Raw genomic sequence first — 22,863 nt, 5'->3', positions numbered from 1 at the left:
TTAAATGGAACAGCTCATAAAATTATTGTAGTTATTTGAATTGAAACTATTGCAGTGCTTAATTCTTGAAATTTTGTTCCAGGTTGTCAGTTTTGATGGGTCCACAACTGTCCAGGAGTTCCTACACTGTCTCAGCAAAATTCTTGCTGTCCGTGACTGTTTGCAGTCTGGTTTTGCTCTTTTTTCTGATGATCCAACAAAAAGTAACATGGAATACTGTCTCCAGAAACACATTAAGGTGTGTGCTCTTCATAATTAGACCTCATAAAGTAGTGTTCATAGAAACTCTGCAGAATTAGTCCTGAATAGTGTAGCAGTAATGCACTTCTTTGCTTCTCCATTTTTCAGGGTTTGAGCCTGGGTTGAACTCATTAATACCTGGTGCCACGTGTATGCAGCAGGAGGTAGTAGCCTACTGCTGAGCTCTGTAGCATCAGGGTCATGTATGATACACTAAAGTGGGTGGTATTATGGAAAGTTAGACAGATGTAGCTCTACAATGATATCAAATAATCTGGAATTTCTAGTTGCAGTACATAATACAGAGGGAAAAACCAAATATTTTGGACCTGATTTTTTTTTTCCACCAAAAATTCGCCTGTGGTTGGAATCTGATTTTGTGTCAGAATTTTAGACTTATTGACCACATATCTAAGGCAGACTGGTCGCAATTGCACACAGGTGAACCTGTGCAAAAAGTAGGATAAAATGGGCATTTGGAATAAAGAGTGGTCTTGATATGAAAATGATGGATCCATTAAGCAACAAAAAAAAACAATAAAAAGAGAACTCCAACTTTTACCCTTCAGCTCATGCACAAGCGAAATAGCCAGTGAAAAACAACAATGTTTCTAACACAGCTAGGCATTAGGTTAATGGGAAATCTCCTGGAAGTCAATGTATTATGATGTATTCAGAAGTAGCTCCCAAAATGTGTTTCCTACTTGCATTTCAGGCAAAAATGATTTTAAAAAAACTACTATAGCATATCAAAATGTACTTTCTTAGTTCTGCAAATCTGAATTACATGAGCCATGTCATGAGTTTTCAAGCTTGATTACACATTTAAAATTGTACTGTAATTTAGACTATATTCCAAGTGCAATTATATCTTCCTTACTGTAATCAAAATAAATATTAAATTCAATAGCGTCTTTTTGATAATTGCAATTGAAACACTTCATATTTTCACCACATAATGATTTCAGATAGCCAATGACAGAAAAAACACACTTGCAGATTTAAACACGCTTCTCCCATGCCGCTTCAGTCTGATGTATTTCATGTACAATTTGCACAGATGAATCCAGTCCAAAATCACAAACTTTTGTTGAATCGAAACAAAATACCAAAATCTATTCATTCCAGTTCAAATGGAAAAGTTGTTGCAATGTGCATTCATTCACAATATGACTGGAAATTTCAATTTTAACTAGACATGCCATTTTCTTTCGAAAGTTATGTAGAGTGCACGACTAAGTTCAAATTTATCAGGGCATAATTATGTGCGTATTAATAATGATGTTGTGTAATGATGTTGTTGTTGTTGTTGTAGGGTTTAACGCCATTTTTCAGCACACGATAGGCTATACATGGCAGCCAGTATTAATGGTGGAGGAAGAACCCGGAAAATCCCCGGAAAGAACCACCGACCCTCGAGAAGCTACTGGCAAGCTTTCTCACATATCCACATTTTAACTAGACACGCCATTTTCTTTCAAAAGTTATGTAGAGTGCACGACTAAGTTCAAATTTATCAGGGCTTAATTATGTGCGTATTAATAATGATGTTGTGTAATGATAAATCGGCACTTGTGTATTTAGTTTGAAATACGGCATACATTCATTTACGTTGTTTCTTGTAGTGTATTTTGTTTGTATAATTAAGCCTTAGGTAGAGTAAGAAAATGAGCATATAATAAAAAGGTTACTGCATTTGTATGGGAAAATATGAACTCGTTTTATCGGATGGATATACTGCACTCCCAAGGTCGTGCACTATTCCATCCAAAAAACTCATATTTTCCCATACAAATGAAGTAACCTATAACTACAAGACCACTACCATACATCACAAATGTGATAACATGTGTCTCAAGTCTTATACCATACATGATGAGTCTTGCACCATATATCATGAGTCTCATATCATGCATCACAAGTCTTGTACCATACATCACAAATGCCATACATCAAGAGTACTATAACAAACATTACAAGTCTTATACCATACATCACGAGTTCTATAACGCGTCATGAATCCTGAATGATACAGCCTGAGTCCTATGCTATACAAGTTTTATGTTACATCATGAAACCTGTACTATACATCGGAAGATCTATACCATAAATCATGAGTCTTGTACTAAATATCATGGGTCATATACCATGCATCATGAGTTCTATATATCACTAGTTATCTGTGATACATCATCAGTCCTTTACACTTCATGAGTTCAGTGCCATACATCACATGTTCTATGCCATTCATAATGAGTCCTATACCACACATCGTGAGACAGTTCACAGATGAGAGAGTTTTTTGACAAACACTTGAAATTGTTTCACCATTAGGTCTGTGATGTGATCTCAAAGTGGGAGGAAGCATTTCGTGAACATCACTCTGGGAAACTTGACACCAGCAAGACCATTCGACTCTTGTACAAAAACAGGTACATTATCTAAATTTATGGTGTAACATCAGTTAAAGCTAATGGATATAGTGAAAATGAACTGACACTTAAAAGGAGGTAGCTGACTACAGTGGGGTGGAGGGAGTTATTTACAGCATTGTTAGTTTTGTTTTCTATTCTGTAGCATAGCCCCAGCTCACTTGGGGATATGGAATAGACCAAATGTGCCCCTCTGTGTGGTAGAGGAGATTACTCGAGGCAACCTTTTTGTCCTTGGATTTATTACATGAGTATGTTCCAGATGAAAAGCTGATAAATTGTTTTACAAAATTAAGCAGAGGTCTTGCATTTTAATGATTTTTACTTTGACTTTATTTTTTGTTTGATGCCTTAACTTAGCACTGTATAGCTGGGATGAACCTTATGCATGGATACATACATACATAAAATAGCTTGAAAACAAGTTAGCAGTCAGATAGTGCAAGTAAAATGTACAGCATTTCATTACAAGTCTTCAGCATAAAACTTTTATACTTAACATGGAGGCAGGGGCATACATCATTACAGTAATGATTATAGTTTAAATTTTACATGAAAAAAAATATAAAGATTGACAAATGTCATGCTTGATATTTCAGAATATATTTGTTATGTGAACTTGGCTGATCTTACTTGACTATATTCACAAGTTGGATTTATTATTTGTTATACTTTCTACCATATTTGTGGAGGTAAATGTTTGTCTGTTTAATGCCTACATTTTGTGGACTCTGCTAATTTAAAAAGTTCATACTTTAGATTGTACTTAAAGAGCACAAGCCGTTTTGAGACTGAGAAAGAGAAACTTCTGCTTACATACCAAGTGAATGACGATATCATCAATGGCCAGTTTCCGCTGAACCGAGACTTGGCATTAGAACTGGCTTCACTCATGGCTCAGGTATGCAGTGAGAGGTCACAGTCATTAGCTTGAATTTGCATGAACTTTTTTTTTTAACAAACATTTTAACCAGATGATATAGTATTCAATTTAGTGAATTTTTATATCACAATATAGGTACATTGTATATACAAATGTTGCATATATATTTATTCCTATTTTGGATGGCATTTTACTTATATCAGATATTTTGGTCCCTTGCATTTTGTGCAAAGGGGTTTACATTTTCTGTTCATGATACTTCTGTACTTGGTTAAGAAGTTCATCAAGAAATCATTTGCTTGTGTTACTTTTCTTAAATTATCTCTCAATCCATCTGTTAGTTTGAAAAGAACTGTTTCAAAGATCTTGTAACCCAATCTTCAACTAAATCTGATGATTTTAGGTTGAACTGAGGATCAAATTTCATTGTAATGTAAAAGTCAGATTTTCTTTTTTGTAGATAGAGTTTGGAGATCTGAAGACGCCTGATTCAGCTGGTAACTCCAGTAGCATAGGGCTTCAGATATCAACTGCTCTAGACCGATTCTACCCCAAGAAATATCGCCTTAATGTAGAGGATGGAGACAGGTTCTTATTACATTAGATTGTGTCTCAGGATAGAGATTGCTTCAGCGATATTACTTTGGAACAAATCTTATAGTCTCTGAAGATTTATCAAGATAAAAAGAGCACTGTAAATTGAAAAAATAACGGATGGTGCAGTTTTTTCTTCAGGATTTTTTATAGTAGTTACTTTATATATAGTTTGTTCTTGGATAGTAGAAAATAATTAATTTTTATATGCAAACCTTATGGCAGAGCATATGAACATCTGTCAGTCTTGTACTGATTTTGTTTCCATAGTATCTAAAGTTATCCACCATATACACTTTATTGGTGGCTATCACTTACAGAATTGGAAGAAACTGTTAATTTCAGGACGAAAAAATGTCATGGTCACTTTACGAGAACTTGGTTTATACACAATAATGGTCTCAGTCATCTGGAGCAAAATTGGCAAAAGATTGTGCGAAAGAAAGCTGTTATTTTTTTGGTCAAAATGTCAAAGATCTTCAGTGAAAGAATAAGAAAGATTTTTGCACAAACATTTCAGTTAACAACCATGCACCTTCACAAACGTTTGTGGATAACATTGTCATAGATTAAAATTCAAATGAAAATAAATAAAGCAAGAAAGGTCTTTCTAATAATTTTCCATATTTTAAACAAATAATAATTGTACATTGGTTGTAAGTTGAGCAGTAGAAGGTCAGTATGGACAAATTTTTTAAAAGTAATAATTAGTATATGAACCACAAGAAATATATATTTTGATCTAGATTAATTTATAATATGTTATTCCCCAGTGAAATTCACTCCTAGATATGCAGCTAGTGCATTACGGGGTGCAAGTTTCACTCCTAGATATGCAGCTAGTGCATTACAGGGTGCAAGTTTCACTCCTAGATATGCAGCTAGTGCATTATGGGGTGCAAGTTTCACTCCTAGATATGCAGCTAGTGCATTACGGGGTGCAAGTTTCACTCCTAGATATGCAGCTAGTGCATTACAAGGTGCAAGTTTCACTCCTAGATATGCAGCTAGTGCATTACAGGGTGCAAGTTTCACTCCTAGATATGCAGCTAGTGCATTACAGGGTGCAAATTTCACTCCTAGATATGCAGCTAGTGCATTACAGGGTGCAAGTTTCACTCCTAGATATGCAGCTAGTGCATTACAGGGTGCAAGTTTCACTCCTAGATATGCAGATAGTGCATTACGGGGTGCAAGTTTCACTCCTAGATATGCAGCTAGTACATTACGGGGTGCAAGTTTCACTCCTAGATATGCAGCTAGTGCATTACAGGGTACAAATTTCAGTCCTAGATATGCAGCTAGTGCATTACAGGGTGCAAGTTTCACTCCTAGATATGCAGCTAGTGCATTACGAGGTGCAAGTTTCACTCCTAGATATGCAGATAGTGTATTACGGGGTGCAAGTTTCACTCCTAGATATGCCGCTAGTGCATTATGAGGTGCAAGTTTCACTCTTATCCACAGTGGCTGTGCTAAGCATCTCTTTTTTGCAGATGGCTCAACATTTTTTTCTTCCTTTCTTTAAATAAAGGGTGACATACTATTCTAACGTCTTTACACATGAGACTGTCTCTCAACAAATAAGTAATATAGTTTCAAAAAATAGTCTTTGTGATAAGTGGTGTTGGTGACATAATGATAGCAAAGCAGGGACTGCTCTTATGGCCTATGTGGTTAGAGCATCTGCCTTGGATGTGGGAGGTAATGGGTTCAAACCCTGGCTGAGTCATGCCAAAGACGTAATAAAATGGTTCTAACAGCTGTTCAGCATTATGAGGTTAGTGTTAGGATTAGTCAGCCTGGTGTCAGGATCATGTGACTGGGTGGGACTTGATGCTACATGTCTGCGGCATGATGCCCCAATGCTAGACATCTCTATAAACGGCCACACAGCAGATATTGTAACAATATGACTGAATTTTTTTTAAATGTTGTGTTAAAAATGAAAATCACATACACACAGCAAAGCATGCTTCTTCCAATTTCCCATAGTCATTTCTTGAGGCAATTTCCGATGAAATGCAAGCCATACACTACTTTCCTAAGACTCTATTAGTCTCTGTTTTGTCTTCAGATTGGAAAGCTACAGTTATGTCAGAAAAATCAAATGCATAAATAAACTTCTTAAAAATCGTGTCCTCCAATTTTGGGGCATGAACATGTTTATATTGGTAAGAAAATGTTGTTCCCCAAAAAACAATATCTGACAACATGCCACAAAATACATAAAGTTGAAATAATAGGAATTCTTTTTTTTCATATTATAAATATACTAGTAAGTAAAAGGAAATATGTACTGAAATTATATACAAATATAATGAGTAGTTATAAATATATGGCAGATTAATTACAAGCATTTGCATCAATAGTGTGGATTACAAAAGTCGCTGTGATGGATATAGTTGATGTCACAGTTGCATCAGTTACTGATGCATTGGTCTCTAAGTTCATTGTTGCCATAAAGCTCATTTGGAATTGTTTTTTTTTTTTTGAAAAATCACTTAGAACAACCATGTTAAACTATATAGCAAAGAAAAAGAATTCAAATTATATGGCACCTGAATCAGTTCATGCAAACTAGAAGAACCTACCATTCACTGTCACAAGAAAACAATAAACAATTGTTATGCAAACTCAGACTTGTGCGGCAAGGTTATACAGCCAGTCTGCTCTTTTGTGGCAAATGAACAGCAGCAAGTTCTGACAATGTCACACCTGAAGTGGGGAGAGGGGAGGAGGAGGATAGGTTATTGGCTCCAATATACTATAACACATCCTGGCATCATGAGGTCTGACACTGATTGGGAGGGGATAAAAATGGCTTTGTTCTGTTGGAGATTGAATGAGTTCAACATAGAAATTATTCTTGCCTACAATATTGAATGATGGTACCACTTATATATTGATCTAGTATCATATTCTATCCCAACATATGAACTGATAGGGATCAGTTTACCCATGATAGTGGTACAGTGTGCCCAGGTCACTATACAACCAGTTAGTGCCACGAACTGATCCATCCATTTATAGACCGACCATCCACCATCTGGTCATGTGGCTGATATAGCATGTATAGAATGGCAACTACAGGACCCAAGTGTCGTTGGACCTTTCTTTGCCTAGCAGTGACTGTCATCCTATTTCAATCAAGAATACTATAATACTATAAGCCACACATGCTGTCTTTCACATAGACACCCCATCTGTCAACAGAAATGTAGCAGATCTGGGAGTTTTGAGTCCTTCATTAACTAGAGATGGACTGGACACACTCTAGTGATACGCAGCTGTTGTCCAGAATGTCATTGCTTTAGGCTCTATGCTGGGCTGGTATCAAAGGCAATTTTCTGGCAAGCAGAGCACAGCTTATCCTTGCCTGCCATTGTGCACAATGGACACTTGCAGGAATCTTGTTCTTGAATGGTGCCTTTTCATGTGGGTTCTTTGGTTCAGAATGAAAACACTTACTCTTTTTTTCTAAATAACATTCAGGAGGGAGACTTCAGTCAGTTTGATGTACAAGAAGACCCTCATAAAACAACTTGCTTGTTCCATTTCACAAATATTGCAGGAAGTTCCTGTGGTTTGCTTTCAGGGAAACAATATACCGGTTAAAGGTACTCCCTTTAGGTCTCAACATCCTGGGAATTCAGACAGATTCTGGACAGAGTAGTGTTAAGCAGGACTATAACTATGCCAAATTACTCGATGATGTGCAAACAACAAAAACATAGGCTGCACTATAATAAAGGGTGTGAGTGGTTGAGGGGCATAACAATTTTTAGGGGATTTCATCACTGCTGGACATTGAGAAAACCTGGGGGGAGTGGGTAATGTAATGTTATTTATTATTGAAGAATAACTGCAGAAGGCATTCTACACTATTTATTAAATACAAGACATCAATACAGCTTGGAAGGGGAGTAAAGACTGTCCTGAGAGCATGTTTCCTATGGAACATAAACCCTAGTCAACGTATAACATAAATCAGCTGTTGATGTGTATCAGTTCCAATCCAGTGTGGAATATCTGATTACTTTTACTGTCAAGTGATATTACAAAGCTAATTAGATTAAGCCTACACTGCAGGTAATGGGGATGTTTGATGGCTGAATACTTGTTTTATTATAACATTGAGGGGAATTGTCAATAAAGAGCATTTTGCAGGGGTGGTGGTTTATTAATTGCCTTCATTTTCAAGATACCCAACCTCTGAAAGATTGTAAACAACATCATTCCAGAAGGTATGAACAGCCATCATGTGTACACAGAAACATTCTATATTACATTGCTGCTTTTTTGTTGTTATTGATTTGCAATGAAACTAAACACATTATATTCAAAGCTAGACCATTTATTTTGTGAAAATGTCACCATCAAAACTTCATTCTTTTAAATTGTTATGAAGATACCTTGATTTTATTGTAAGTTAGAATGAACATTGTCATCCTTGAGGAAATCTCTGAGTGCATACTCAGGAAGTTTAAGTTGAGTACAACCACTTGAAATCACTTCTCCATAATGAACTATATCTGTGAATCAAAGCTTTTTATTCACCAGGTACTCATTTCGCTGGGTTGCATTGCCAGTTTTGATCACATTTGTGAATGAGTAGGCTAATTTTAGGTAGTTCAGTTGTATTGCATAATAATATCTATGTTCATTTGATCAATTGACAAGAGGTTATTGTCACAAGATGAAGCCGGGTTGGGACTGGTTTAGTGAAGACACCCAAAGCAACTGCGTTTATAAGATGTTTATTTATAAAAACAAATTAAATATTAACAAATCTGACACCATTGTAAACAAAAAGATAAGGAAAATTATAAGGTTCCTAACATGGAACTATCAACAACAAGTAACTCAATGAAAAAACTCAAACATGAATTTAACAAATGGAATTTTAAACAAACGTGAATTAAGTTCTATCACCGATCAACAAAATAAAAGTATATGATCTACACCCCAATATAAACAAAGTCTTGAATGTATTGTTCATATAATGATATTGAAATGCATGTAAATTTGAATGTATCAATCATATAACGATATTGAAATGCATGTAAATTTGAATGTATCGTTCATATAACAATATTGAAATGCATGTAAATTTGCTCAGATAGCAATAGTGAAAATAACAACATGGAACACATAATATATATGACTATCATGGCGCCCATTTGACGTCCAAGATGTAACTACCATTAAACTCACTCTAGTCAATGGCCAGAGAAGCGCCCACTCACGGTCTGCCCCTCAGTCTGTTGAAGGATCCCTCGAGAGCCCTCACATTTAACACAGACCCAATGGTCATGAAGCCCTGGTCTCTACAGCTGGAGAATTTGCTCCCGTAAAGGGGTAAGCTTTCTGACAAGACTCGTCATAATGTAATTTGGTTATAGAGAATTTGCTGTATATGTATACTAGCTGTGACAGATATGCGCAGCCAGGTACTTAGGTTTTTCACTGCAGGCAGTTTGCACATGCAGCATGGTCTGAGTTTTGCTCAGTATTTCAAAATAACTAGAGCTGAAAAAATATACAACCCTCGGGTTACACTGTACGCGGCAACAAAACCCGAGTACATTTTTGACAACATATACATATTGATATAACTCGTACACAATTCCATGATAGTTATGTGACACACTACTGTGACCGCTAGCTCTTGTATAGGTAGAATTTGCATTTATTTTAACTTTTCTTTTATTCCACCTCCTTTTTTGTGATTTGATTGAAAAGACAGTTTTTATGAAAATACAAAGCAAGTCTGATTTGAATTGGGTGTAACAATAAAACAAATACTTCAGCAAGTCAGAAATCAAAACATCACAGAAATGTTTACAGCCATAGCTGTAAAGATAGTTTACAGTTTTCATGTTTGAATTCAAGATCTTGACTTGTATTTATGAAGATTACAATGAAACCAAATTAAAAGATAGAACTTAAAGACTAATTTAACATGATAAGACTTGTTTAACTGGTATTCATTTATTTAAGTTATTGTCACCAATAGGAATCAGTGACATTTTCATTCATCAGAGTTTCAGCAAATAGTTATTGACAGTGTACTGAGAATGTTTTTTGGAATGAGATTTTAATAAAATACAGGACTTATTTTTAAAAGTTGAGAATTTCATGATGTTGATTCAAATATCGGGGGTTCTTACCACCATTTTCAATGATAAAGTGTATGTCAAGGTTTCATTTACCATTCATTATCACAATTTTCTTCCAATTTTGGGGTATTTTCTAGTTTAAAAAATTCCAGATGTGCTACATATCGACTGCGTATTATAAGTAGGTTCATTAGTTATTGAGGGAATGGTGTACCTGGCAAAACATAATTCAAAGCTCCAGGTGAGTTATTATTTAAGCCAAGACATGAATTCCCATGTTACACTCACCTTGGATTCCTTGTCAGCAAGTGAAAATCTGATATCATCCCATCTCAACATTTCACCCACATCTGAACAGAGTCTCTCTACCTCATGAATGTGCTTTGGGAATCATTTAAATGGTGGCTTGCATTTCATCCAAAGAACTCCTTTTGGGTCTCCTCAAAGCACCAGCAGATCTCATTGTCCTTGGTCAACTATTTTTGAGACCATTGTAGATGATACTATAGTCCCAATGGCAACCAAAATGTTGTCCATTGGAACAAACAGTCATATTTTTGTTACAGGTGCAAAGATGGCAGGCTGGGGTGACCACCTTCTGCCATTGTTTCAGGAGGTCAATGGCTTGTGGTCCATTCAGGATTGACTTTTACACTTAAGTATCTGAGAGAAGAAGGTGATACTGACAGCATTTTATTGGTGGATGGAGATGCTTTATTTAAAGAGCATATTCATTCTGCTCAACAACTCCATTATAGTGAATTTTCTTAAACGATGATGGGGGTGGGTACCAGATATCCAGATATATGCCCCATAGTTTCTGATTTTCTAAGGTGGAATTGTCAACATCAAATCCACTATCAAGTCCATCACATTAAATGTATTATCAGATTCGTTTTCCTGAAGGAATCAACCAATACAAACTGAATGGTTGCTTGATTTGTCAGCATTCAGTCAAATCTGTGCCCACATGGATTGACAACTGGTGAATCTATTTGCTTCAAGGCCAAAAACAAAAAAGAACCTTTGTCTTGCCAGTCGTTGATTGGAAGACCTGATCAGTCAACATCTTTCTTAGATTGAAATGGTCTGGATGCCTACATTTGTCCCTCAACACCTCTGATTCAAAGTATCTTGCAAAAAGAAAGGGAATCAGAGTGGTTTCTTGCCCACATTGCTTCCCTCAAGTGCGATAAATCTGGCAGTAGACCTTTCCTCCTCTACTGAAATTACCTCTAGGGCAGGAGTTTCATCCAAACTCAGATATGTTGAAGTTGCATGCCTGGATCATGTCAAACTAGCCCTCGGGGGCAAACATTTCTCTATTGGTGAAATTCCACTGGATATACAAGGGAATTTTTTTCCCAATAGCAGCATCTAGGTATATGGAGTCATTATTACAGCCATGTTATATCAAACAGTACAAGCTGCCTCATATACCTTAGGGAACTGAAAATGCCCTTTTCTAAGGTAAGGAATGTATTATAATCCAGGGTAATGTATTTAAGGAAGAAACCAATTTGGGAGGTAAAATGTGTTTCTTTAATAATACCTACCTAATCATAATATGGATACACCCTCCCAAATTCCCCATTGTCAGTTCCTGCAGATGTAGCATGCATTCCACTCCACTAGTAACTGATGTTCAGATGGGACTTGGCACAAAGCCCTATATCCAACAGGGAGATCACTATTTCTGACTCACCTCTGTGGACAGATAACCTTTAGCTTTTATAGCTAAAATATTTTCTTGGAAGGGCTCGAAAGATTTGGGAGGTAGTATTTGTACTTCTAGGGTAAGAACTGACTGGTATTATTGAAGAACATACTTTATTCTGAAAATTGGTTTTCCCAAGAGTATATGTAATTCTGAAACTGCTTTTATTTTCTCTACCGTGGAATTTTGGTGTATTATTTTAAGCAAAGATACAGTAAAAGAGAATCTCTTTTTGAAACAGATTCAAATGATTCAAACAGCATGCTGGCACAGTGTGTGCAAGCAGTAAGGCAAAAATTTTAGCCTAAGTTACAGTCGGACTGGTATGGGCAATGGTTGTGGTTTGAAAAGTGTGAAACACTTAAACACAAGCACTTTTACTGCAGGATGTACAGACTATATGATCATTAGATTGGGCACACATGTTCAGCTTATCTTGTGGTTGCTGTATAGGCGGAAGCCATTTGAAAGGATGTTGAGCGTAACTGAATCTTGCTTTTGAGCTTTCATTTTGTATTCATATTGATGTTGTCTATACCAGTCTAAGCACGTATAAACTTTTACCTATTAATTTTCCTTATTGTTTTTCTCATTTTTCTGTGTTGTTTTAGTTTTTTAAAAAATTGAATCCTCTTTACTGTGTAAGACTTTACTACTTGGCATTCTTAACTGTACCAATATTCAACTCGTGCTTGACATTCATGAGCAATAAATCAAAACGAACACATTTGCAAGTGGTAAATAGTTTTTCAGTTGTGCATAAAAAAAGTGCTTTGATACAATGAATCACAAGCTTTTTACTTAAATCACTCGAAAATTATTCTTCTGTGACCCATGTTCCTCGAGTAAGAGGGCCAAATTTGTGTGTGTGTTTGTGCATGTGTGTGCACACATGAATATGCAAACACACACATGCATTCATTGTTAAATAAATTTACCATTCATATTTATTATGAATGGCAAACATTGCAGTTTTCAACCATCAGCTATCTTTTCTTCATTTTCCCACTGGTATATTTGTTTTTCCTACTGATAGCCTCACTAATATAATCAAATCTATGAACTTCTTGCATCAGATTGCAGCCTTGACTGGAATTAACTAGATCATACATTTTGAAATTAGCATATCTCTGTAACCGTTTTTGATGTTTGGTCCCTTTTGTTGTGAAATCATGACCTTCAAGATTTTGTTATCTGATAAAGCATATGAATGCATAGAGCATGCACTATATTGCAGTTATAGACGGTAGTTATGCAGACTCTTGTTTTGTCCATATTCAGCATTAATAGTTATATTTCTCTTGGATGGAATTAACCATGTCTTCTTTTACTCCAGCTCCTTGATAGAGAAGTTAAGAGAACGATGGTCATCATTGCGTGGCAGGTCAACTCAAGATTGTGTACGGGTGTATCTGGCTGTAGCAAGAAAGTGGCAGTTTTGCGGTGCTAGACTCTTCCTTACACGGGTACTCCAGCTTTCATTGCAGATCAGTTTTAACCCATTTTTACATTCTCCCAACAGTATTAAGAACAAAACAGGAAAAAAAACCCATCGAGAACAGGATTAAAAATAGACTGAATTTTAAGCAGTCTTTTCAAAATAGCAGTCAATATAATATTTTATTACATTGGTCTCTCATTCAAAAAAGTCCTGCATATACTGCTTCCCACTTTTAGGTTTTTGGTTTGGTGCTTTACAGTAACGCAAGTAGGTTATTTAGCGCCAAGGCAATTTAAGTAAAGAGTGTTGCCCAAGAACACACAATGGTAGCTGTTTTGAACTGTATAATGGTAGGATTCGACCCCGCACCCCCCTTTCGGTCTTTAGACTGTCACACTAATTACTGGGCCACCATGGTTCCCTGTAGCATAAATAAGATCACAGATCATATTGTAGTAGTGACATTAGAACCAATTATAATATGATTTCAATCATTAAATACACTATTTCTGTGTACTAATGTACTATTAGAACACTTCCTTATTGGGACAATCAGTGGCTCCTTCACTGATAATGTGGGTCAATTTTAGGACTCCCATGGATAGCATTATAAAAAGGAGAACTGCAGTTTGTAATGGCCTGTATCTATTAACAAGATACAACCCAGAGAGACCTGGCACACTTTAAATAGTCCTAACTGTATTTGAAACCAACTGAGTTTCAGAATGAAAACACTAAGAAACCAAAATGATTTGGTAACCTGCACCAATATTTTGTTATGATCTGTGCTGGTGAGAAACTGTATTGGCAGGAAATGAATTTAAAAGGAATTACATTTCAGTATACTTTTATTTACAAGACATTTTTGTTTTGGTTACTTTGTCAACCAAAGTAGACCAAGAAGAATACCAGGCTCCTGCACAATATTGTTAATGTTTATTTTAGAAATGTAGTTTTTTGGTTTTTGTTTCTGCTAGGTCAGAGACTGGACTGCATCACCAGATGATGTTTGGCTAGCCATTCAAGAAGAGGGAGTCTCAGTCCTGGAATACTCAACTATGGTGAGCATTGTACCCCTTTGTAGCAGTACGTTTTTGGTCAAAGACCATTACTTGCTGCATGCCAGAAACTGCCAGAGTACAGTAAAACCTGTTATGAGAGACTGCCCCTTGTGCCAACCAAAACCGGTCTCTCAAGACAGGTGGTCTCTCATAAGAGGTGTGTGAAAATGGACTGGTTTTCAGAGTCAATAGTTAGCATTGTTGAAAAATAAATAATACCCATACTCACTGTGCATGTATCATATCCTTTATTCATAAATCTTGTTAAATATTGCATGCATTCCTCTCAAAATATCTTTATATAATAAAGATATACATCTATCAAACAACGAGAATAAAATTTATATTTCAACATCACATTAATATGTACAAAAAATGAACAGTTAGATATGATGTATATATCTTATTCTATACACTTATTCACTTGTCTTTTAAGAAATCCATTATACTTCTTTGTTGACATGTTTTACTCAGCTGTTTGGTCTGAACATGTATCTCAATTATTGCCTTTTCCTGAATCAACTTTCCACTTACTGGTATGTTTTTACTCCTTGCAACACAAAACCACTCCCATACTCACTCGTTCAGATTTCCGTAAACTGTCCGTCGTGCCATGGCATATTTCCTCTATGCTTGTGCACCTTTCTGCCATTCGTTTCTAATGGAGTCCTTGTCTTTGATTACATTTTGAACTTGCGTTTTACCGACACTTAAGCTGACTGCTATTTTGCGAGCGGTCTCCCCTTTATCATTTCTTTCAATGACATTAATCCTTTCTTCCAGTATTAAAATTTTTCTTTTTTTCAGTGGAGGTTCTGCCATTGTTATTAGTGTTGACGTAATAAAGACTATCAGTTTTGATCAGGTTTTGGGGAAATGTGGAATAAATATATATTATGTACCAATGAATGAAACCAAAAGACATAATTAACTCATCAAGAAACTCTGAGACGAAGTTTAAATCAACAGCGTTATAGCTCGACAAACAAAGATTGCGACCATCTGCACCCAGGTAAACAGATGGTGACTTGGTGAAACCCTAACAAAAGAAATAAAAAATAATGTTAAAAAAATCCGGAAATGATTCTCGCTTACTAGTATTAAAGACAGTGAGCTCATTCACCCTCCAGGCATTATGGATTAACTGGAAAGACAAACAATGTACTAAAACATACACTGAAGCCCTTTCAAACGATTTCTTACTGGGACATAAGGACTACCGGCATTTTGTGAGTTTTCATGAAGATAAAGAAAAAATACAAACCTCTAAATTGACTGCTTATATCCATCATTACTCCCTTTGATGTTACTCTTACTGGCTATTCACATGACTTCGGCACTACAATGGCGGTTAGTGACATGTACTTTAGTCTGGTTTACTGCAGTTTACAAATGACACCATATGCTGGAGTTGTAAATTTCACAAAACTTGTACTGTAGCAAGACAAATTCTTTTTAAATACTTTATTAGAGCAATCTTTACTATTTATGCAGTCTTTGTTACAAAGGATTAAATGATGGTTGGAGGTGTTTATCTCGATATATGGTTATTCAACTATAGTGTTATTTAATGTGCACTTTGTTTGCATACTACATTTATCCCGAGCTCTAGTGTTTACAAAGGATTAAGTTAAGGTCAGTGGTGTGAATCTGTTTTTGTTTTTTTGGGCGATGCGGTCGTTCATAGCAGTGTCAAAATTCATATTTTGCCAAGAAATCGCGGTCGCTGGTCGCGTTCAGCAGGTGGTCGTTCATAACAGAGCATTTATATAGTAAAATCGATCCGTGCATTACGATTGTGGTCGGAAATGACAGGTGGTCACTCATAGCAGAGGTCGCTCATGATGGGTTTCACTGTACTAATATCTCATGAACACACAAGTTTTGTCTTTATGTACACAAATTTAAAAGTGACCTTACAAACTGACTTAGTTTTTGTATTGCCAGTATCAGCAGATAGTGAATGTCTCTTAGTGCCAAGGCAGCTGGAGTTAATTGGCTTGCCAACAGACTTACCATGGTAGCCAACCCAATCTGATATGATGGAAGTTATCCAACCCATACCCTTTATCACCAGTCTGACACACTAACCACTGAGTCATTACAGATAGTGAGACATTGTTATAACTTTCTGCTGGCTTTGAGGGAGTTGGCAGCATCATTGGTAAAATTGTATGTTGATTTTTTTGCTTCCTGCCATATTTTTGGACTGGCATATAGTATTAACCATGTGCATATATAGTATTGGTATATATATATATATATATATATATATATATATATATATATATATATATATATATATATATATATATATATATATATATATATATATATATAGTATTAACCAGCATATAGTATTAATCATGTGCATATATCAAGTCATGTCATGTTCCCTCTCTTTTGTTTCCACTCCATTATTTAAATGTTTACCAAATTTGGTATATTCCTCTGCATTAAGAAGTCCTATATCTAATTTGATACACACCTTTTTCCAACAATGTCATGGAATCAAGTTTATGGCCTCCGGTGGGTTAGAACCTTGGCACTCAGTTACAGTGCTGCCAATCATTATGCTTTTGGCATGTCATTATGCTATTTCACCTAATTACATCTTATTCTCACCTGTATATGGATTATGCTTTGGTACATTTACAAAAATAGCAATAAAAAGTTTTGTTCATCAAATTTATTATCATCTCTTTGATCCAACATTGTTGTGTATATTTAATTTTAATTGTTTGTCTGTTAGTTTTAATTTTTTTTATTTCATTACATGTTTTTGTAATGTAACATTGTTTGCTGGACTTAACCTAGTCCAAAATTGAATTCTTTTCTGCTTGACCTGATTGACTTTTTTTATGTTTTTTGTTTGTTTCATTTATGTAAACCACTAACAATTAGCTTCATTATTCTCTATCTGGATAAGCTTATTACGCAAATTATTCAGGTAAACCAGAAGTGGTAAATGTGTTGATCAGGGTCAGGGTTTTGGAGATTCCCATGTGAATTTTATAGGTTATTGTGCTGTAAATAAACAAGGCTCATTAGACCATTCTAGAAGGTTATTTTCCAGTAGGTAATGGTTGTTTTAAAAAGATGCTAATGTGACCTGAGTAAAAGCAGAGACCTATATTATCTTGTGACACAGAAGATTTTACCAGTCATGCTTTAACATCTAGCACTTTAAGTTGTATTATGTTGTGTCCAGTTTGGGCTGAATTTTATTTTCTTTAAATTGTTGAATTCAAGTGATTATTTTCTCTGGAAATACAAAAGTGCTCAGAATTTTTTTTTGTTGATAAAGACATTCATTGGAATTTATTCTGAATTCAAACCTGGAATAATATTTCTATGATTCAACAAAAGACTGTTGATACATCAGCACTTTGGTGACAATAACAGACACGTCATCACCTTCAATTTTGAATCTCTTTGGGACTTGAACTGAGTGTTTTCCATGACTTTTTATTACTAGGACTTGTGTCTTTAATTCTTGGATTAATTTTGGGTTTAATTCGCAATACCGTAAGTTCTTTTTTTCTAATTTTTCACTTTGTATTTTAGGGAAATAAATTATTTATTAAATTTTACAAAGCTTGTTGTCTTCACTCTTCTCTGTTACTTATTTTAAGAGCATAGACTCGTAACACATATCATGTAACTTTGACCATATTCATTAAAAGAAACTGTTGCATAAGAATAACGGAAAAGTATATTTGTCCACTGTAGGTCTACGTGTGCCTTATTTTTTATTTATCGCTGCTGTTATATGACACATTTCCAAGAAACCAGACAGGTTTCTTAAATTTGAAAATTTGTCTCACAGATTCATTATATTCTGAGAAGTATATTTAGGTAACAGGCCATTAGAAATTTATAATAAAATGGTGCGAGATATTAAGCAGTACTGGCTTTATTGATGTGACCAATGTATGTTATACAGCAACTGAAAAATGTTGGTGGAGAGGGATTTTTTGAAACTTAAAAACATGTTGGATCAGAAAAAGGACAACCAGTAGCACTTTACAAATGTAAAAAGAAGAACATGAGAGTGATGTAATACAGTCCTCAGAGTAATGTAATACAGTCCTCAGAGTGATGTAATAGTCCTCAGTGTTGTAATACAGTCCTCAGAGTGATGTAATAGTCCTCAGAGTCATGTAATACAGTCCTCAGAGTGATTTAATAGTCCTCAGAGTGATGTAATACAGTCCTCAGAGTGATGTAATGGTCCTCAGTCATGTAATACAGTCCTCAGAGTGATGTAATAGTCCTCAGTGTTGTAATACAGTCCTCAGAGTGATGTAATAGTCCTCAGAGTCATGTAATACAGTCCTCAGAGTGATTTAATTGTCCTCAGAGTCATGTAATACAGTCCTCAGAGTGATTTAATAGTCCTCAGAGTCATGTAATACAGTCCTCAGAGTGATGTAATAGTCCTCAGTGATGTAATACAGTCCTCAGAGTGATTTAATAGTCCTCAGAGTGATGTAATAGTCATCAGAGTGATGTAATAGTCATCAGAGTGATGTAATACAGTCTTCAGAGTGATGTAATAGTCCTCACAGTGATGTAATACAGTCTTCAGAGGGATGTAATACAATCAGAGTGATGTAATAGTCCTCAGAGTGATGTAATAGTCCTCAGTGATGCAATACAGTCCTCAGAGTGATGTAATAGTCCTCAGAGTGATGTAATACAATCCTCAGAGTGATGTAATAAAATCCTCAGTGATATAATAAGTCCTCATAGTGATGTAATAGTCATCAGTGATGTAATAGTCCTCAGAGTGATGTAATACAGTCCTCAGAGTGATGCAATACAGTCCTCAGAGTGATGCAGTAGTCCTCAGAGTGGTGTAATAAAGTCCTCAGTGTGATGTAATAGTCCTCAGAGTGATGTAATACAGTCCTTAGTGTGAGTACTTCATTTTGCTTGTTGCAGAATTATGAAGTTGACTTTACAATCATTCAACAAAAGTTAGACGTGCAGACTGGATAAATTGAGTGTTGTATGTATATACCCCTCTCACATAATAACTCGTGCACATTGTGGTTGAAAAACATAGACCACAGTATAAGAGAAGGTGCAAGTTACCAAAGGGCCTCCTAAATAATAAAAAGTGATGCCATCCCCGCTGGACATTGAGAAAATCAGGATGTGGGGGGAATGAACTGTTGAATGGCTGAACACTCTGATTATAATTGTATTGGGGATAATTGTCAGTAATGAGCTTTTATAATGAAGTTGTTTTTATATGTCAGTAAGAATTTTTTTTTTCAATATACCCAACCTCGGAATGATTAATAACATTATTTCAACTGGTTTAAGCAACCATCATATGTACATGAAAACATTGTGTATTACATCACTGCTTTTTGTTGTTGATTCAACCAAACAAGATTCCTCTTTTTCTATTAGTAAAGTATTGATGCCATGATTTTATTGCAAGTTGTAGTGAAACTTTTTCTCATCCTTGAGGAAATCTCCGAGTGCCAATTCAGGAAGTTTAAGTTGACTACAAACTCTGAAATTTCCTGATCTCCACATTGAACTATATCAGTGAAACAAAGGTTTTATTTTCACAAAGTATTCATTTTAATTGGTTGCCTTGCAATTTTTGATCACTTTTATGAATGAGTAGGTTAATTTAAGTTAGTTTAATTATATTATGTACACAATAATGTACACAATAATAATTAAAAGTTGGACATTGTTCATTTGATCAGTTGAAGCTGTGACGCACATAAGATTTGCCTTTGAACTTTTCTTTTATTCCAACCCCGTTTAAATAATAATAAAGAAGTAATGTGATAAACAAAGCAGGTCTGCTTTCAATGCAGTGCAGCAATGCAACAAATACTTCCTTGAATCAGATATCAACACTTTCAGCACTTAATTTTAGATTCTGACAGAAAATGCTTGTGGACATACCTTTTATAGTAGATTGTCGACATATTTCAAATTTGTTTGACTACAAGAGGGTACATTGCATTTAATATGATTACAATCTAAACTGATTTAATTGGTATTTAGTTATTTAAATGGTGCCTCCAGTAGGCATTAATGTAATTGTCATTGATCAATATTTCATTTAATGTTGTTATTTTTGGTGTACTTTAATTGTTGTATATAAAGAAAATTCAACAAAATATAATACTTCTTACTAAAAGTTGAGAATTTCATAATGTTGGGTCAAATTTCCATGTACTATTGTTGATGATAAAAGTTATGTCAGGGTTTCTATTACCAAGTTTGATCACGATTTTCTTTATGTTCAACAAATAGGGATGCATTTTTGGTATTTTATAGTAAAGAAAAAAATGGAATCCATGCCTGACCCTTTGTTATAAGCGAGTTTGCAAGTTATCAGGGTGCAAGTGGTATAATTTTCTGTTTTATGTTTGTATTTTAGTACTAATCCAAGTGGAATTCGACCATTTTTGGCAAGAACTTAAACAACTTTAGATCGATGTTAGCATAAACAATAAATGTACATTTTTGATAATTTCCTGTAATTACGGGATGTAATAAATAGATTATACTTTCTATTCACAGATTATGCTTTTTTGCCAATTATTTATGCTTATACCTCCCTAGAGGTTGGCATGTATGATGTATTGAGATGCATCAGGTTCCCAAATAATATGCCATACATCACAGGGTGATTCACAGGGAAGACAAGGTGCTCAATGGAATCTTTGTTATTGGTTGTTGATGTTCAGTAGCATTATCTTCTCAGAATTAATGCCTTTTGACCCTAGCAACATAATATCTTCCCAAGTGTCCATGTGTCCATTTTTTAGTTATTCCATTTCATATGGGATACAATTCCTGTTGCACTTTATCTTTTATATGGGATATGATTCCAATCCTGTGTCCATTAAAGTACATGTACCACTTCACATAAGTTTGCATTTGTTTATCTGTATAATAAATCATTATTTTAACATGTACTCTTCTGAAAAGAAGGAAATAAAGGTAATTGGTACACGTATGCTGTATCATGCAATGACACCATGAGTTTTTAAAAAAGAAAAAGCAGTGAAAATTTGATTTATAAATGAGTTTTAACATATAGAGTTAAGAATGAACATTGGCATTGAAGAGGCATCTTTTGGCAGTGATATGTTTGGTTGAAAATTTAAACAGTTTCATGTGGCAAATTTATACTTAAGGCAGTGTGGATTATAATCTTTATTGCAACAAAATTAATGATAACTGGTTATTTCAAAATTTGATTTCACATATGAGTTTTGATATGCAGAAATCATTGTGGCTGACAGAACAGCAGTGGCAAGTAATGGCAGTGATGTAGATGCCAATTTTGATGAAAATACATACATTTTTTATGGGAAAAATTGACATTTTATGCATTGCAGATCATGATCTTGACGTCAGCAAATTAAACAGATTATGAATATTGGTTAACAGAAAATTTTATTTCAGAACTTTAAAATGCAGAGAATGAAATGGTGTACAGTACTGAAATAGCAAGTGATGTGGATGCTGCCTTTTATGAAAATAAAGACAATAATGTGGGGGAAATTTATTTTTTAGGCAGTGGGGTTTATGATCATTGTTACATCAAAATAAATTTAGCATATGATAACTGTTAAAATGTTATTTTTAACTTGGATGTTGATGATGATGAAGACTGATGATTATCATGCTAGCTGGGCATTTGGAAATGTAACTGTCCATAAAGTTAACCCATGTACCTAGGTTAGAGGGACAATGATTTAGCATCCAAAACGTTACCTTGCCATCATTTTGAAATAAAATGGGGTAAAGATCTTGGGTGACATTTACTGGTACAGTAAAACCTGTTATGAGAGACCACCCCTTCTGCTAGCCAAAAGCGGTCTCTCGAGACAGGTGGTGTCCCATAAGAGGTGTGTGAAAATGGACTGGTTTCCAGGGTCAGTAGTTAGCATTTTTGAAGAAGAAAAAATGCCCATACTCACTGTATATGAATCGTATCATTTATTCATAAATCTTGTTAAATATTGCAAACATTCCTCTCAAAATAACTTTATATAATAAAGATAATACATCTATCAAATTTATATTTGAACATCACATGAATATGTACCTATATTATTACATGTACATGTATATTTTTGTGAAATGAACAAAGGTAACATTTATCTTATCCATAAGGTAACTTCACATGGCCATACATTTTAGAGTTGTTTCAAATGTAACAAAAACTGCACAGTTAGCTATGATATATATATTTTGTTCTATACACTTAATCACTTTTCTTTATGAAATCCATTATACTTCTTTGTTGACATTTTTTACTCAGCTGTTTGGTCTGAACATGAATCTCTATTTCTGAGCAAAGAAGCAAATGTTTGGGATTGC

The 22,863-nt window shown here is 35.0% G+C and overlaps 1 protein-coding gene across 3 annotated transcripts in view; it reads left to right on the top strand.

Moving 5' to 3' along the window:
- LOC149805675 (pleckstrin homology domain-containing family H member 2-like) overlaps positions 1 to 22,863 on the top strand; it is a 349,103-nt gene that overhangs the window by 313,661 nt on the left and 12,579 nt on the right. For all 3 annotated transcript variants that reach the window (XR_016419762.1, XM_089950325.1, XM_089950326.1), the window contains 6 exons: positions 83 to 238; positions 2,575 to 2,672; positions 3,432 to 3,573; positions 4,016 to 4,143; positions 13,325 to 13,454; positions 14,407 to 14,490. Coding sequence is in view for 2 of the 3 variants with exons in the window: in XM_089950325.1 (XP_089806451.1) it covers positions 83 to 238; positions 2,575 to 2,672; positions 3,432 to 3,573; positions 4,016 to 4,143; positions 13,325 to 13,454; positions 14,407 to 14,490 (738 nt within the window). In the remaining variant the exon portion in view is untranslated. The remainder of the gene's footprint in view (positions 1 to 82; positions 239 to 2,574; positions 2,673 to 3,431; positions 3,574 to 4,015; positions 4,144 to 13,324; positions 13,455 to 14,406; positions 14,491 to 22,863) is intronic.

The sequence above is a fragment of the Sinohyriopsis cumingii genome, chromosome 2 (assembly GCF_028554795.1).
Source record: "Sinohyriopsis cumingii isolate HCF-2022 chromosome 2, ASM2855479v2, whole genome shotgun sequence".
Taxonomy (NCBI): Eukaryota; Metazoa; Mollusca; class Bivalvia; order Unionida; family Unionidae; genus Sinohyriopsis; species Sinohyriopsis cumingii.
The sequence above is the reverse complement of the archived record's forward strand: the minus strand, read 5'-3'. Positions and strand labels throughout refer to the sequence as shown.